Consider the following 16,771-nt stretch of genomic DNA (forward strand, 5'->3'; position numbering starts at 1 on the left):
AAATTTAATGACTTCGCTTTTCAATTTACGAGATGTTTATGGCAAACAGCCAGAGCCCAGCTATCAGCGAGCCTAATAAACCAGCAGAGAGACACAATCAAATTACACTTTTAAGCTCAAGCCAAGGCACACATAGAGAAAAATATAGAACTGGAATATTTAAACTAAAGCAAATGTTTTATTTTAATTTTAACAGACTTAGTAAAGTCGTAAGGTGGTAGAAGGTGATATTGGTCGTAAGGTGATATTCATATTTAAAGTATCTTTCAAACATTGGTTGATTTTTAAGACCTATGTTCAAATCTATACAAATCCATAGATCAGAGAGGTGTATTGATGTTTTTTGACCTATATTGTAGATGATATGAATTTGTATTCATATAAACTAAATCATAAAATATTTCTAGGTTTAATTATATTTTATATTCCGAAAAATATCATAAAAAGACCATTTTTTTAGCTGTGCACTTAAGAAATCTTATTAACATTGAGAGCGGCACGATCGTAAGAAATCGGCGCCGGATCGAAACGCCTACGTCACCAGTAGAGTATATCGCCTCCGCTGTTAGTTGCCGGAATTCTGTGCTGAAAGAGACAGAGAGAGATCATCGAAAGAGACAGGGCTAGATCACAATTGATTTCGGAGATTTTATTTTTTGTTGCGTTTATGGCATATTTTTATGGCACTTTTTGGGTTTCTTTTGAATTTCTGTTGTTTTCCACTTGGGATAACATTCACTTTTTGTTTGGCACTTTCTTTGTAATCGAAAGTTTTGTATTTAGCTGCGTGGCGGCTGTGTGGGAGAAGCAGCAGAAGGGGCCTCATTTCAGGGGGAAATGCGTTGGCCGCTGCCAAAAACAAAAAAACAAAAAACACACACCACTAGTTTCGGTTACTTTTCAAATTAAAAGCCCCAGAGAGAGCGAGGGAGAGAAAAGCGCGGAAAAGAAAAACATTGCCAGACACCTGTTTATGGTCTTGTCTTTTGTTTAAAAATTGCATTCGAGGGTATAGCGGGGGCAAAGAGGTGGTTCAAATTCAACGTAGGTGGCTAGCTGGTGGCCCCAAATTGTTGCACTTTGCTTGTCTTGTCTCGTGGCCAAAACAACAAACAATGCGCCCTGATAAAAATCTACCAAATTTGCCTATTTCGCCTGGCCCGGGAGATGTAGAAAGTTTGGACCACAGCAGCACACTGCACCGAATAGTTCATAAAAACCAAAACAATTTCCATAAACACAACGAAGAGAATTTACAGTGAGTACCCTCAAGAATGACTGAAGAGTATTCAAAACAAAGAAAACCTTGGAAAGTCTAAAATAAACCTCTCTCTTTAGGCTAAATTTAGTTTTTAAATATTAAAAAATATTCTTGAAGCCTAAATAGCTTCAAATTAGTTCACACTATCGAGCGTGTACCCTCTGCGCCTTGCACAATATTCCCCTTACGGTTTCGTTCTCCTTTTGAATGTAAAATTAAAAACAAATAAATAGCAACAACAAACGACTGGTAAAATAAACAATGGGAAAATGGGAAAATCCGAAAAACAGAACCTGCAGGTGGAGGGAGGGGTCAACGCACAGGTTATCGGTGTTCGGGCCATAAACTGAAAAGAAACCGTTTCATTTTCCCTGACTTTTTTCGCAAAAGGCGTAAACACAATGCCCCCGAGGACCGGTCAGCGGGGAGGAGAGGGCATTCAGAGTGAGGCTAGACACTTGTGCGCACTAAACGATTGGGTTTTAAGGTGTTAAAAACTACCTGTACGATGCAGAGATACAAACGGCCCGGAGTCCACGTCCGCATCCGCACCGGAGTCCCGAGTCCCAGGCGAGACGAGGGCATGAAATCGCTGCGCCGAGATGGAAAAATGCCATGAAATGGGCTTTCGTCAAATTAGCGTGGCAGCGTTAACGATGGATGGACGATGGGCCGAGAGGCTGCTGCAGGCAAATGTATCTAACAGATGCATCTGTGCACCGGCCGCTCGCTCTGTGGGATATTTCGCACTTTGGTTCTTCTTCTCCGGTGCCGTTCTAGCAGTTCGTTTGCCTTCCTGGACCGCAGCTAGTACCTGCCGGTGCTGGTGCTGCCTTGATTTATATATTTTTACTGCAAAACTGCATTCAGTTTTTATCTGTATCTGCATTTGCATGACACAAGCCCTGCTCTCTGTTATCTAACTCGAAGAATGCCCGGGCTCTGACTTTGGCACTTGATCTAGACACATACCTCTGGCCGAGCGGGAAGAGCTACGTCTGCTGCGTTTGCGTCTCGGGCCGAAGAGGCCTCATAAATTCCCTCGTCGTTTAGTTTTTACGATTGTCGGCTGGCTTTGTTTGGCCGGGGCACACAGATACAACCAAGGAGAAACACGAACTCACAGATACACGGCGCGGCTTGTATCTTTCGACGTTGGCCTATCTAAATACATGCTGAAGAGTTGAAGTGCCAGGGACCCCAGAAAGAAACGGCAGTGGCAGCGACAACAGCCTCCTGCTAAGATCTCTGCGCCTGCGTACTGTACTCGGACCAAGAGACCCAGACCAAGTCAAACCAAACCAAGTTGGCTACCAAAAACTGGTCCCTGGCCCCTGCCAAAGTTTGCGTGCTTTGCTGAAATTTTAAGAGCTGCGATGTGGACCCCAAAAAAGAAAATCTTGGAACTGGAGAGAACATTCAGGTAGCCCTCTGAACCCCCAAAGGCAAACGTTTAATATTTTCGGCCCATGTCCAGGAATTGGAATGAATGAGAGGGAGATTGAGCCAGAAATAAAAAATCAACAATAAATTTATTCAAAAAGGCGTGCAACTATTTTAACGGTCTTTGGGTTCTCTCATTTAGATCTCATGTTTGCGGAGAATGAATTCAGGAAATGCCTGTAAATCACCCATTAAAGCAGGACAGCCCAAGGAATATTTTGGGAATATTCTCAATTCTAACTTGTCACGTTTTGCTATGTGAAAACCCTAAGCTGCTAGGCTCCCTGGTGCTCGGGCTAAGCACCCCTGGCTCGAAGGGAAATGGTCTGTAAAATCTTAATGGATTTTTACACAGGAAATTCGATACAGAGCATCGATCTGATTTACAAGCCGAGGGTGGCCACCCAAAGATCTCGGTCATATCTCAATCTGATCTAAATCTAGCTTAGGGTTATTGAAAGATCCCGCTTAATCATTCTGTGCCCGCATAGCACATCGGCCCACGAAAATGTCAGAGCCCGGTTGCTTTTAATTATGACACATTTAAGAAAGCCACAAATTTACGTCCGTAAGTTTACTCAAGTCTCGAAATTGCTGCCGAGTCATAAGTTGGAGGCAACCAAAACTGAACTCAACTCCAAAGGAAAAGGCCGACGCGACGGCGGGAGACAGGGATAGAGAAAGGGTAGGCAGACTTGACGAAAGTACTTTCATTTTCACGCTCATAAAATGGGACTCGCATAAAACTCAAAAATGTTGTCATAAAAACTCCAAATCAGAAACGTACCGAGAGGGCCAAGTTAAGCGGCTTAAATGACATTTAAATCAACCGCAAAACGGGGGGAGGGTTAATGTGGGACAGAATTTGGACGTCCAAAAAGGCAACCAGCGACTATGGAAAGGTAAACACACCGAGCCCCGACACTCGAGACTGAAGATCCCTTTCACTGGACTCAAGTTGGGACAGGAAGTTCGCACTTTGGCAAAGATCGAAGAAGAACCCCGAAATGGGGAATGGAAATTAAGACTATAGGGGAACCCCGGGGAGAGCCATTCCAGCACACGTCTGTCTCTCCCCGTGATTACTCTTTAATCTCGTTATAATGAGGCAGGAAAATTGCTTGGCGGATGTGCCGAGCGTGCCCGAAACGGGAATGGGATTGCAATAGGGATGGGGTCCGGCGCTGTGACTGGGATTGAATCTTAGCCGAGCTGCCATGAGCTGTGGTTGACATCCTGGATGCCAATGCCAGCTGGGCAGCTCTCTCATCTGTGGAGTGTTGCAGCAGCGATTGAATTACCAGGAGGAGGAGCTCCTTAAAACCAGACAAGACAACACAATGCCCAAAAAAAAAAAAAATACCCTGAGATACAACCGGCAGACAAATACACTTGTTTCCCCACATTTGTTGCCCCGTTTCTTTCTGAAATATGATGCCGCCAAGGCGCAGGTCATAAATAAACCAAAGACACGAATGAGGCACCGATTGCTGGGAAGGATGGAGCCCCGGGGGTTCCGGAGGGCAGGAAAGTGTTGTAAGATAAGGTTAGATAAGCGCCGGCGTGTATGTATGAATACCTGCAGTGGCGACCAAGGGTATACTTCCTACTTCTTTCAAGGGATTCTGAATAAGTTTTTTCGGTTTTTGGGTAGAATTGGGTTGATATGAGAAGAATGAATGAATGTTGTATGTTTTGGTTGGATACATAATTCTGGGAAGAATTGGACTCACAATGTTTCTTTTTTTAGGTGGTAAAAGGGAAGTGAAGTATTTAAACATTTTAAATTTAAAACAAATGGATCAAATGTATCTTTAAATAAATGACAAAACTCAGTTTAAAGTTACTTCCCCTTCAGCTTACCTGTATTTAGATGCATGCCCGGCAGAACCACCGACGACTCCGACTTGAAGCCTCCTCCGCTTAGTCCGCTGCTGCTACTCGTGGGCTTCTCTGCACCCACATCCAAGGTGGTGGAGCCATCCAGATCCACGAGCGTGTTGCCTTTGAAGAGACCCGCGCTGCGGTACTCCTTTGCGAATGGCGTGGCAGCACGAGTGCCTATAGCTCCCCAGGAGAGCACCAGGACGAGCCAGGACATGGCCGACAGTTCTGCTCCTCCGCGGCACATTTGCAGGCACTCACTCACTCACTCGGACATAGACGAAACCAGTCGATATAGATAGATATTTTAATTTGGACGGCACAGCGCGTGACACTTTCAATTAACACCGCTCAGCGGCCTGACGCCGAGTGCGAAAAAAATGTGTAACTTTTGATCATTAAATTAGTTAGAGTCGACCGACTTGACTTTGATGGGGCACCGTAAATTCAATTTGCGGTCGGCTTTTGCTCACTTTTCGCGCTCGTTACTTATTTATTTTGCTTTCCAGCCAGTTAGGGAAATTATGTGTGTCAGCAATTAGTGGAGACGACCGATGACGCCGTCCAAGTAAGTCGCTGAAGTGTGTCAGACGATTTTGGCACTGCAAAGATAAGGGGGGCATAAAGAGTGGGATTAGTGCGGTGCGAAGCAGGAGTTCACATGTGCATGCAAATCACTTTCTTAAGCGTTCCAGGGGGGCAGTGACAAAGGCAATAAAACTGATTGGAAATTGCCAGATACCAATGATACCCCAGGGATTCATACGTTCGGGTTTTAAGTTATCAATGGCAAATACATTTTTTAATATTAAAGAGGTTCTTGTGGGCATTTTTAAGTGGGATGAAGGAATATTATATTTTATTCTATTATATTCTTATTATTGTTATTTAACAGAATATTGAAAACAAAATGAATTGCAAAAATTATAACTTAAATAGGTATTATAGAAATTGCAACTAAAGTTTTGTTAAGAAACCTATTGTTTAATGGTTCTTACTCTAAGCAACTAAGACTCTATGTACAATTTGTTTTATGTACAAATGTCTTTTAACTCTTTTTATGGTAACTACAAATGTGTGTGAAACACATGGGCATTCGTCACTACTCCGCCTATTAACATACTCCCAATCATCATTATTCCACGCTCGCAGTTATAACGGAAACTGGTCAGCTATACACATTGCCAACAGCTGTTGCTTGTTGTTGTTAAGTGGGCTGTTTATCGGTAAATACGCAAGCGCAGCGACATTTCTATCAATCAAAAAAATCCGCGGTCATTTCCATAGCAATTTCCCGTAATGTGCTGCGCATGCCCAGGATAATGTAAAACCAGCCCACGCGAATTCCCGCGGTGGGAATTAGGGGAATCAAAAGAAATCCCACAATAAAGCCCTGGAATGCCTCGCCCACGCCTCTGAATGTGAGGGACAGAGAGGGGGAAGGGCAGTTCCTGTGTGCGAGGGAGATGATGCACCCTTAGCGCCGCTCATAAATGTCAATGGAAAGGCTGCCGTTATTCCTTGTTTTTATTTTTTCCCGTTTATTGTTTTTGTTGGAAGGACAGTGAAAAGACATGTGGGATCGCTGTCTGTGGGGAAATGCTGCACTCAAAGAAATGTTCCTTTACTGGGATGTTACACAATATCTATTTGTTGTTAACATTTAATATTATTTTATAGATTCAATGTCTAAATCGATTATCTTTTTTTCACTGTGCACTCAGAAGATATTTTTAAATTGGGCTTGAAAAAAAAAAACAACGACCAGCCGAAAATTTGCATACGTCAGTGTAACAAAACCAAATTGATGGATGGATGAAACTCAAAATCACAGTCGGGGCTTAAGCGTAAGCTTTGAACGAAACGAGTTTTAACAAAATATTTTTGCATTGCACAAACGCAAAGCCATCATAAAAACAAACACACACGCACACGGGCAAATTAAAAGCCATACAATTAATATCCAAAGCCGGACAAAACACAACAAACAAAAGCAAGTGCAATACAGAGTTTTGCCCGTTTTTGTTTGTTTATTTTTTGGCACCAACGAAATTGAAATCGCGTACCTTTTTGAAGAGTTTCTTGTTTGTTTCTGGACTCTTGTTTATTGTTATTATTCTTTATTAGCACTCCGGCAGGCGGGACTAACGGCACATGCGAAACGAATGTGCAACGACTGATCAAAAACAACCGATCTTCGATTCTTGAACGCACGATGTTTTAAAGACACTTAATATCGGATTTTGAAGACATATTATCCATATTCAGATTGCACTTTAAACACAGTTTCGATTCGATCTTCGCGCCAGCTGAAAATTCACGAGCGACGCGCTCTCCGCCGTTGTTATTGTTTAAATGTTTTTTTTCGAACGTGCATTAGTGCTGGCAAAAAATCGATTTTTTCAACTATCGATTTTTCGATGTTTTTACGAACGAACCATCGAAAGCACTTCCGCTTTCCCGGCTTTTGGGCACACTAATCTGCAAAACGCGAAATATCTAAAGCAGTGCCCACTGCTTGTCAAGCAGTGTTCACCTGCCCGCCAGAGGGAGCTACCTGCAAGCAGTGAAGGGGCGGGGCTTATCTTGTCCTGCTTGCCACCCTTAAGGACCCTCAGTCCGGAAGTAGAAATAAGGGTTTTTTTTGCAACGCTTTGGCCAATCAGGTGGCTTGCCCACCAGACTGCAGGTGTGACGGAGGAAGGGGCATTTTTTTTGTATTATTATTAAGCAGCATTTTAGGCGCCCCCGTCAGGATAAGCGTCGCTTGACCAGCGGATATATCTCTACTCTGGCACTTCAGTCGCTCGCCGATTACCAAAGTGATTAGTTTGGCCAGCTCCGCGGCAGCTCCTTTTCAAATGCAACGCCAAAAAGTGGAAGTCGGTGCCAGTGGGTGTCCCGCTGAGGCCGTCAAGCGACGTGATAGTGTGAACCCGGAAACGAATTCTACAAATATAACTATTACTATACCGCAAAGACCCTCGTCGCCGCGACAATTTTTCGAAAGACTCTACGGACACTTGGAGACGCGCAGCCCGGAAAGCGGAGACATCGACGTTGGAACCCACAACCATAAGCCGCCGCCTTGCGAAACGCCTTATCATAGCGACGGCGGCAGCGTTTCCTCGCCGGACATCTCCATCAGCGATGAGCGCACCTCACTCGCTGGCTTTCCCGCCTACGACTTTTATGGTCCTGCCAAGGATTACCTCCCACCACAGCCACATCAGCAGCAGCTCCATCAGCAGGTGCAGCAGATGCTCAGCTATGTGAGTCCGCCGCCTGTGATTAGTGGGGGAATGGCGAATACTGTACTGCCGCCTGGATTTCCCGCCGGGTTTCCAAGTGATCCGCATTTCAGCGCTGGATTTTCCGCTTTCTGTGAGTAGAAACTGGATTCTTATAAATTAAAATAGATCAACTAAAAATAGTTTTTATAGAAGAAATTATTGTTAGCTTTGGTATTTTTAAAAACACTTCAGGTTCTAAGTAAGATTATATTATTTGCTATTCTATTATTTCTATTAATAAAACTGACTTTCCTTGGAATACTCAACTCTTAAATATTTATTTTGAGGTTTTTTTGTTCTTAGACGTTAAGTACAAGAGTAAATTTGAGCTACTGCAAATTTGGTCCTAACTAGATAGATAGATATATGTAGGGGAGAAGGACATTTGTACTACTTCGAGGGCGGTGTCTTTGGCTTCCCCGCGGCCGCTTTCTCAGCAGCCGCTTTTTCCTCCCGCTGCCGCGCCATCTGCCGAAGCTCCAGGCTGAGGAACATCTTCAGATTCGGGTCGGTGATCTTGCTCAGGACGAGCTCTCGGGCCGCTTCATCGTTATCCCCCAGAAGCTTGGCCAGAGTCTGGGCATAGTCCAGCCAAACGCAATTGGCGCAACCAGACATGCAGCAGGTGGTGGGCTCGGGGGGTAGCTGTAAGGAGGAAGATGGTATAGGTTTTGAGATTATTAGTTAGTTATAGAAAGATATTATACAATTCAGGAGTCAGGACTCAACTTTGTTTCAACAATTGTTGACTGGCTGACAATTATCTAGGTCTTTAAAATAGTTTATTATAAATAATAAGCCTTATAAGGCTTATTTATAATTTCTGTCTTGTAACTATACTTCCTTTCCAAATAAAACCTTAGCCAAAACGATCAAAAACTCACCTCGATATCCTTGATGGACTTCTTTCCCTTTGAGTTATCTTTGGCGGTGATAGTCTCTCTGCTAGATTTGTTATTGGCGGCTATATCCTTGTTTCCCGTGGAATTGGAAGAAGCTGTGTCCTTGCTGGCGGCGGTGTCTTTGGAGCTGCTCCCGGCCAACTGGCGGGCAAGATAGCCAAAGGCCAAGCGCCCTGCTCCACGTCTCAGGAGCAGACAGCGCGGACAGCTGAAGCCCAGGGGAGCCAACATTTCGCACCCAATCTCCCCGAGAGAGAAAGTACAAAAGTCAGGACTGAAAAAGCCGAGAGGAAGTGATGAACATTTCACACGCCTGCGCAGGTGCAGCCCAGCCAGATGAACTTAGTTCCGCAGGAACTGCAAAAAATCGGATACAGAAAAAAGGCTGATTAAGTGCAAGTGCTATTGAATATCATTGCATGGGCAAGGATTATGTAAAGTCAGTCAAGAAAAAATAAAAACATAACGAAACTGGCTAGCTGCCCAAGGAGGGGAAACAATGCCACACAATGAGCGCCCCCCAACCCTTAGTGCCAAAGAAATTAGCCAAGGAAAAAAATGATTGCCAAGAAAGAAAAAATTAAAACGCATTGAGCCGTGAAAGTTTTCGTTTACTTGCGGCTTTTTCGTTTGCGGCGAATGAGCTTGCCCAGGTGTGGTGGAGAGGTGAGAGGTGAAAGGGAAAATTGAAATTCTACAGCTAATGAAAAAGCGATCATACATGAGAGTATGCTTGGATGAATAGGTGAAGGTATAATAAGGATAAAAACACTTGATAAACAAAGGCATAAATGGGTTTATTTATAAAATAACCATTTAAAGTTCTACCCTTATAATCATAATAAAAAATTTACTCATATAAGGTGTATAGATATTTTAAACAAACTTCTAAACAAGCTGGAAAGGAAGGGAAATATGATATATATGCTTTCTTTTCAGTAACAAAAATTAAAAGACTCCTTATTATAATTCCACTTTTACAAATCTTCATAAAACCCCTGATATTGTAACTCCAAAATCCTAAAAAAAATCATATAGTACAAGTGACAGAAAAAATAACATTGTAATTGAGAGCTTGACAGGAAACCTAAAAAAACACACACATAAAACCAGAAAGAGTAGAGGGTTAAGCGTGGAACAGATAAAGGAAGACTCATAGCAACCACAACAAACTGTCCAAAGGACACTTGGCTATCGAATTTCACACGTGATTTAAAAAAAAAATTAGGAAGAAAGAGGGAAGGCTTTCCCTCTTGCCGCAGAAAGAAAGGACGAAAAGGGAGAACTTAAGCCTGAGCTGCGAGTTAGTCAGGCAAGGGGTAATCAAGCAAAAACTAGGATTACCACACCCACAAACCAACCGAAAAACCTATCCCATCCTCCACACCAAAAAACAACTTGTCAGCTTCGCCTTGTTACATCAATTAGAGACTCTAAACCGCAATTTGGGGTGGGTGTAAGTGGGTGTCAGGTGGTTCCGTGTCGAGCCAGGAGGAGGCAGAGGTAGCGGGGGCATAATGTGCGCTCGGCTGAGCTTCATCGCCGGCGACACTGCGAATGCAAACAAACACAGACCACGGAACGGAAAATGCGAGGATGATGATGAGAATTCCGACGAGGACGATGAATGGCCAGCTGTTTGCATTGTTAAAAGTTTCCCGGATCAGCATAGATTGTCGAAATAAATAATAAAAAACAGCGAGAACTTGGGCCACGTTGAAAATGCATCTCTAATGTGCACCACAAACGCGAGCCTTGAATCGGCCAAGGTGGGTTGGATGGCCAGCGGGGGACACATGGCAGAGCGATTAATTATTTGTTTAACTGGCAAAACACGCAACCAAGCACACGCGGAATCGTTTAGCCCCGAACATAACTTGATGGTTTGTTAATGTAAGATTAATTTCGCTCTAACATCTCCATTATGTTGGGAATGTAGGAAGAAGAATAGCGTTTGCAATGGGTGAGCTTGAGGGGTGTTCTTGTTATTATTTCAATTTGAATAGATAAACGGGGGATATAACACACGAAATTAATTACCAATAAGCATGAATTTAAGCGATTACAAAGATTTAAGCTGGCAGAAAAGCTTTTTTGTTTACTTTTATAGTTTCAATTTAATTCAGGATCCATGTAATTGATGCATTGATTTCTTTACAGTTTTCAAGTTTTACCGTGGAAAAAATGCTACATTTAAGAGGATTCGTCATTGATTTTTAAAAATTATTTTTAATAAATTAAATTAATATTTATTTTCCCATTTCAGTGGCTCGCAGACGTCGCAAGGAAGGCAGACAACGTCGCCAAAGAACCACCTTCAGCACAGAACAGACTTTGCGCCTCGAGGTGGAGTTCCACCGAAACGAGTACATCTCCAGAAGCCGACGCTTCGAGCTGGCCGAGACACTGCACCTGACCGAGACACAAATCAAAATATGGTTCCAGAATCGTCGGGCCAAGGACAAGCGCATAGAAAAGGCTCAAATCGATCAGCATTATAGGTGAGTTTTAACATTGATTTACAGGAACTTACAATTTGTGTGTGACGCAAAAAATATATATTTTTTTAAATAAATTCAGGGGTTATTTCCAAAATTAAGAAAATCTTTAACGAAAAAATATTTTTTATGCATTGTTATTTGAGAGTTATGGCTTAAACTTAATCTAAAAGGATCTCAAAGATACATAATACTAGTGGCAATAGATTTGAACATCTCTTGAGCTTTCCGGAAAAGTTTTCAACCTTATTCGGTTTGGGAATGCCGAAATGATCTTAAATTTGGTTGTTATGTAAATTTTAAAGATCCTATACTATCAAAATAATATTCAACAATTTAAACAAGAAAGGAAAAAACTTCGGCAAGTCAAAGTTTGAATACCCTTGAAGGCTAAAATTTTATCAGGGACCCAATTTTGAAATCTATCCTAACTAGGCCAAAAATGCATTTATTTTAATACGGAAAAGCGGTTCTGTGTTAGTCTTAAGTAAACAGCATACTTTATTTAAAATTTTAGAAAATCCAAATTTTGGTCAATTTTTGACAATTTTAACGATGTAACCCCTTATCAAATTTTGAAAAAATTGCACAAAATTTATTTTCCTTCGGACATGGCTAGAAAGATTCGCCAGTTAATGCTGATCAAGAATATATATACTTTATAGGGTAGGAAATGATTCCTTCAATGCGTTGGCAGCTCCTGACTAAAATTTTAATACCCTGGAAGGGTTCATATAAACCAAATTAGATCTTGCATTTCCCCTTATAAATTCCAAAAATAGTTAAACCTAAAAGCAGACCTTTATAGGCCTTAAATACTACGCCTTTGATGAATAGCTCGTGAAGAGTTTTTTGTTTTTAATTGATATTTGAATAGATGTACATATATTTTTTTGAAACGGAAGTAATTCAGGGAAATGTCGCACGTTTAATTGATGGCCCCACATAAAATTAACACGAAATTAATTTTACGACACTAACGCGCACACAAACCCAATTAGACGATCCCTCCACAAGGGATGTCCTTTTGCCAGGAGCCCGTCATTTGATGTAATCAATTTTTCAGAAACTTTGTCGTGGCCAATGGTTTTATGAGCTCTATAATGGGTCAACCGGGCACGGCCATGCCCTCGCCGGGCGTTGGAGTGGGCGTCGGCCTGGGATACTACCCTGCGGCAGCGACGCCGGCAGCGCTGCCCAAGGATAACACGCAGGATGCTAGTTTCATCGACATCGATGACCAGTACGAGCGACAACACATGCAACAACAACAACGACGCCGCGCAACGCCTACGATTATCAACACATGCTAGCATTATCTACGAGTATTAACTAACTACTTTTAATTGAGCTTTAAACTGTTTAGGCTAAGAAACTAATTAAATAAACAGAACTGTAAGCGCGAATTGAAGGCTGGGTTATTGGTTCAGAAACTCACTTGATTTCACCACGAATTTAGCATCTTTAGAGGAAGCGGGACAGCACAAAGTTAGTTTATATAAGAAAGACGAAAAACAATTTTGTAAAAACTAAAAAACCAAACAATGAACAGCTGTTTGACGGTGTGACCGTTGTCTATTCACAAATATCGATATATCGCCTGTTTTGAGAACATCGGTGGTATCGATTAGGATATCGACGTTTTAGCGCGATTCTCATTTTTGAATATTTAACAATTAATTCAGAATTTAGGGATATAGCCAATGCACAGTCACCGCACTTTTGAAGAAAGCGAATTAATATTTTTCAAAATAAAAATTAATTTAAATTTGTTTAATATTTATTGATAAATTTTTTAAAACAATGAGAAGAGGTGCAATTTCATTTCAATCTAAAACAGCGATGGGCACGCCGTGGCTCAATTTGCTCACACTGCTCAAACCGTTATATTTTTTCGGAGGCGCCAGCATGTCGCACAATTGCAGACGCACAAGTGCAGTGCTCGCGATCAGCGAACCGTGAAGATTTACAAAAACAACCACACTGACCTTTGACGCAGGTAGCGAGCACATCGCCGCGGTCCCGAGTTTGCAACAACAAAACACAAGCGACCGAACTCGCACATCGTCCCAAAAACAAGAACAATTTTAAAGGGACCTGCGCGGCTGGCGTTGACTTCTGCACTAAAGAAAAAAAGATTGGATTTTTTTTCAGTCGTTTTTCTTAGGCGGACATAAATGCACGCAAAAATGGCTGAAGATATGGATCTACTCAAAAAGTTTTTGTCTGTGTATTTTCTCGGCTCGCACATTCTGTGTGTCGCGTGGGTGCGACGCTTCGCGACGCTGGGGGTTGTTGTTGTTTTTTTTTTTTTTGGCGAGCTGCTGCTCAAACCGTTAGATCTCGTGCCCATCGCTGATCTAAAGCATTGAAGTGTACTCGCACTGCACCATATAGATGACGTGCAGCAGGATAACGGAACAGCCATCAAAGACCAAGCTGCGGTTCATGCGATAAGTGCCAAAGATGTGGACATAGGTGTGCTGCTCCGCCAATTGCAAGGAGAACCATTCCATCTGGGGAAGAAGAAAGGTATAAAACTTTGATCTTTGACATTTATCTCCCAAACTTACCCTGCGCTCCACCTGACTGTTACCTCGACTATAAAGCCCCCTAATCGCAGCCTTGGTGTCCTCTAGCATTGAATCAATGGAATGCGTCAGAGAGTTCATCATCAAGGAGAACATTAGCGGCTGTATACAGGTGATAAACACCATCTGCAGGTACTCCATCTCGGATTCAATGGCGCTGTGGCCCAGACAGACCCGGACGAGCATGTATCCGACCCGTATACCGCTCCACACGTTGCGCAGCAAATAGCACAGAAACACGAATCTGAACACCAAGCACACCTCGTCCGTCATATCAATCAGGCACTGGAACATGGTTTGGAGCTGTTGCAGATGAATGAGTCTATCGGGGAGAGGTTCCGGAGCCAATATCAGCATCCTCAGACCCGACTCCAGCCGCCACCAATTGCGGGTAATCTCGAGCATGAGGCCAAAGGCCAAGGAGTTCATGGCGAAAATCATGCACTCGGACAGAAAGCAGTTGCAGGGATTGTGGATTCCCCGCCGAAATTTATTGACATTCAAGTACGCATGAACCGAGAGTCGAAGGACAAGCAGGGCGGTCAGAACAACTAGGAGGAAATTTAGGAAACGCTTCCTGCTTTTGGGAATTCGGTAGTTACGAGATTTACTTAGGTCCTCCATATCCTGTAGCTTCGTGATCATATTCCTTATCCGATCCTGTCGCCGATGTGCACTTCCCATGCAGCTAATCAGGGAGAGAAAAACCAGGCCAAAGTAAGTGATGGCGGCCAGGCGAACCAGCGGCGATTCCTCAAAGGAGTCGGCACTAAAGTGCCAAAAATCCATCAGGAACTTAATGGTTAGGACCATAACCAGGATATTGTGGAATATTCGGTAGCAGAAAAGAAAGCGGGACTCGCGAATTCTTCCCGAGGAGAAGCTGAAGGTGGTGAGTCCGTTTAAATTGCAAAACCAGATGAATCCCAGCTGGAGGACGCGCCTTGGCGAGGCCATGATCCGGACGGGTATCCTTTTATAAGGCAACTGAGTGACCACAGCCAGAAACAGATTTTTATGGTCTCAACTTCAACCGTAATTAATTTAAGTACCGGCGTGCCTTTGGGATTGTTTTTATTATAATTAAAGCTTTTACTTATCGATTTTTTTGGTGCAGGTATAATTGTGAAATTGAAAGGAATGCCAGTCTAAACGAATTTTACGTACGACTTGTGAATTAGTAATATTAATAAATATTTAAATTATATTTTGTAACTCCTTTTTAGGGTTTAATAATACTTATTGTTAAGCAATACAGAAAAGATAAAATATTTAGATAATAAGAAGTGGGAATTGAATCTAATGTGATTTGAGAAAAGTAAACAATCTGTAGGCTAGCTGCATGATCTGTAAATCAGAGAAATTTGTTATGTAAAAATCCAATTTCGTAAGATTACTCACATCGGTAAAGTGCACCATATTCACTTCGATTAGACCAAATGCACCTAGTTTCTGTGTTCGCTGGGCATACTGCATCCAGAGCAGGAAGAACTTCCGGTACTTCTGGCTGCCCAAATACCAGTCCTGGCGACTAAGCGCCAGCTCCAGCCTCTCCGACTGTAAAGAACATGTTAAAATAATAAATATAATCCCTGATCTAAGCCCAACTAAGGCTCACCGCCTCCTCCAGCTGTGTGCCACGCAAACAAATCTCAAAAGTGAAGGCCACCAGGACAAAGGTAGGCAGGATGTACTGGGCGATGATCAGTACATCCGAAGTTTCCGACAGCATAAAGAGGTAGAAGCAGAGGGAACCAGCGCCCACAAAGTTACTCACCAGAAAGGCAACCTTGAAGATTTCATTATATCTGCAAAATAATTTATAAAATATTTTATTGACTAAATTAAACCAAAAATTATACCCTGACCTTTCACACAGTCCATTGAGGAGCTGCTGTCTCTTTACCAACTTCCTCAGAACCGAGAAGAAAGCCGCCTCATTGCTCACACTCTGGCGGGGATCGAGATCTTCGACCTGCCGAGCAAGGTAGTTGAGATGCATTAGCTGTTGACCCTGCATCACATTAAAAAGATTATCGAAGGTAATGAAGAAGGAGACACCACAAATGGTGCAGGCCACATCGATGAACCAGACCAGAAAATAATATCTTGGGTCCCTTCGCAAACCCCAAGGCAGCCAGCCGCCTAGGAGTTGCTCGAACTGGGAAACCGGAACATCTTTACCCTCGTGGCTCAGCAGGAAGAAGCACACGGGCATCAAGCAGAACATTGGTCCACAAACATGAGAATAGAACCAGATGAAGCGATAGCGCTGCCAAAAGTTGCGGTATGTTTGATCCATCTTCATGTCCAACTGAGTGACCAAGTCGCGTGGGCACTCCTGATCCAATTCATTGACAAACTCCACGATTTCCCGCCGCTTCAGGTAGAGCATCAGTCCGCGGATGGAGAAGTAAATGGTGATGCTGAACACGGAAGGATTCAGATTCGACGCTGAGCCCAGCCACAAATGCCCAATGATGTCACAGCAGTTGCTGCCGAAGAATACGACGTTGAGGAAAGCCGACATGATGAAGCCTCCCATGGAGGCGTTAACCAGACGGTTGTTCTCCGGGTTCCTTTGCCATTGAAAGTGCACCATGCACGCAATCTTCTGGAACCACTGCGGCCGCAGAAAGTCCTCCATCCGATAAGGATTTATAATTTCCGTTGTCTTCATCGTCGTGGCTAACTTACTTTGGTTTTCTTAGTGGCTTCTGCTTCGTCGGAGAAATCTTATATATACGGATAAGCTCTATAATTATAGGCATAATTGTTGAGTCCTTGGCAGTTTGGATTTTTAATTGCGGGTGCCTGATCGGTGGGGTAACTTGGCGAATCGAGATACATAAGACTTTTCGCTTTTTGACTTATAGAGCTTAACAAAATGCACAAAAAT

The 16,771-nt window shown here is 42.9% G+C and overlaps 5 protein-coding genes across 5 annotated transcripts in view; 1 reads left to right on the plus strand and 4 right to left on the minus strand.

Annotated features, from left to right (window-relative positions):
* The window catches only part of T48 (FU domain-containing protein T48), a 31,681-nt gene extending 24,739 nt beyond the window's left edge, over positions 1–6,942 (minus strand). The window contains exons 1-2 of the mRNA XM_017171253.2: positions 6,655–6,942; positions 4,568–5,190 (exon numbers count right to left, since the gene is read on the minus strand). Coding sequence (XP_017026742.1) covers positions 4,568–4,835 — 268 coding nt within the window. The 5' untranslated portion in view covers positions 4,836–5,190; positions 6,655–6,942. The remainder of the gene's footprint in view (positions 1–4,567; positions 5,191–6,654) is intronic.
* A 507-nt stretch (positions 6,943–7,449) lies between these two features.
* On the plus strand, positions 7,450–12,594 carry ro (transcription factor rough). Its single transcript, XM_017170975.1, has 3 exons — positions 7,450–7,972; positions 11,050–11,284; positions 12,348–12,594. The coding sequence occupies exons 1-3, from the start codon at positions 7,450–7,452 to the stop codon at positions 12,592–12,594; spliced, it is 1,005 nt and encodes a 334-aa protein (XP_017026464.1).
* Positions 8,130–12,855, minus strand: LOC108077635 (oxidoreductase-like domain-containing protein 1). The gene is made up of 3 exons (XM_017171048.3): positions 12,720–12,855; positions 8,766–9,140; positions 8,130–8,526 (listed from the first exon to the last, which is right to left on the minus strand). The coding sequence occupies exons 2-3, from the start codon at positions 9,012–9,014 to the stop codon at positions 8,272–8,274; spliced, it is 504 nt and encodes a 167-aa protein (XP_017026537.1). The 5' UTR covers positions 9,015–9,140; positions 12,720–12,855; the 3' UTR covers positions 8,130–8,271.
* A 786-nt stretch (positions 12,856–13,641) lies between these two features.
* LOC108077581 (putative gustatory receptor 85a) lies at positions 13,642–14,829 on the minus strand. The gene is made up of 2 exons (XM_041774489.1): positions 13,855–14,829; positions 13,642–13,797 (listed from the first exon to the last, which is right to left on the minus strand). The coding sequence occupies exons 1-2, from the start codon at positions 14,827–14,829 to the stop codon at positions 13,642–13,644; spliced, it is 1,131 nt and encodes a 376-aa protein (XP_041630423.1).
* Positions 14,830–15,171: 342 nt separating this feature from the next.
* Positions 15,172–16,552, minus strand: Or88a (Odorant receptor 88a). The gene is made up of 4 exons (XM_017171101.1): positions 15,741–16,552; positions 15,491–15,680; positions 15,274–15,429; positions 15,172–15,219 (listed from the first exon to the last, which is right to left on the minus strand). The coding sequence occupies exons 1-4, from the start codon at positions 16,550–16,552 to the stop codon at positions 15,172–15,174; spliced, it is 1,206 nt and encodes a 401-aa protein (XP_017026590.1).
* Between the last annotated feature and the right edge of the window lie 219 nt (positions 16,553–16,771).

The sequence above is a fragment of the Drosophila kikkawai genome, chromosome 3R (genome assembly GCF_030179895.1).
Source record: "Drosophila kikkawai strain 14028-0561.14 chromosome 3R, DkikHiC1v2, whole genome shotgun sequence".
Taxonomy (NCBI): Eukaryota; Metazoa; Arthropoda; class Insecta; order Diptera; family Drosophilidae; genus Drosophila; species Drosophila kikkawai.

Excerpts from the sequence above, each read along its gene's own strand:
- ro (XM_017170975.1), top strand. The coding sequence starts at position 7,450 with ATGCAACGCCAAAAAGTGGAAGTCGGTGCCAGTGGGTGTCCCGCTGAG. Across the intron at positions 7,973-11,049 it reads CGCTGGATTTTCCGCTTTCT|TGGCTCGCAGACGTCGCAAG; the intron begins GTGAGTAGAAAC and ends TTCCCATTTCAG. Across the intron at positions 11,285-12,347 it reads CAAATCGATCAGCATTATAG|AAACTTTGTCGTGGCCAATG; the intron begins GTGAGTTTTAAC and ends TCAATTTTTCAG.
- LOC108077635 (XM_017171048.3), bottom strand. The coding sequence starts at position 9,014 with ATGTTGGCTCCCCTGGGCTTCAGCTGTCCGCGCTGTCTGCTCCTGAGA. Across the intron at positions 8,527-8,765 it reads AGTCCATCAAGGATATCGAG|CTACCCCCCGAGCCCACCAC; the intron begins GTGAGTTTTTGA and ends TCCTCCTTACAG.
- LOC108077581 (XM_041774489.1), bottom strand. The coding sequence starts at position 14,829 with ATGGCCTCGCCAAGGCGCGTCCTCCAGCTGGGATTCATCTGGTTTTGC. Across the intron at positions 13,798-13,854 it reads ACAGTCAGGTGGAGCGCAGG|ATGGAATGGTTCTCCTTGCA; the intron begins GTAAGTTTGGGA and ends CTTCTTCCCCAG.
- Or88a (XM_017171101.1), bottom strand. The coding sequence starts at position 16,552 with ATGAAGACAACGGAAATTATAAATCCTTATCGGATGGAGGACTTTCTG. Across the intron at positions 15,681-15,740 it reads CTCAATGGACTGTGTGAAAG|ATATAATGAAATCTTCAAGG; the intron begins GTCAGGGTATAA and ends ATTATTTTGCAG. Across the intron at positions 15,430-15,490 it reads GCACACAGCTGGAGGAGGCG|TCGGAGAGGCTGGAGCTGGC; the intron begins GTGAGCCTTAGT and ends TGTTCTTTACAG.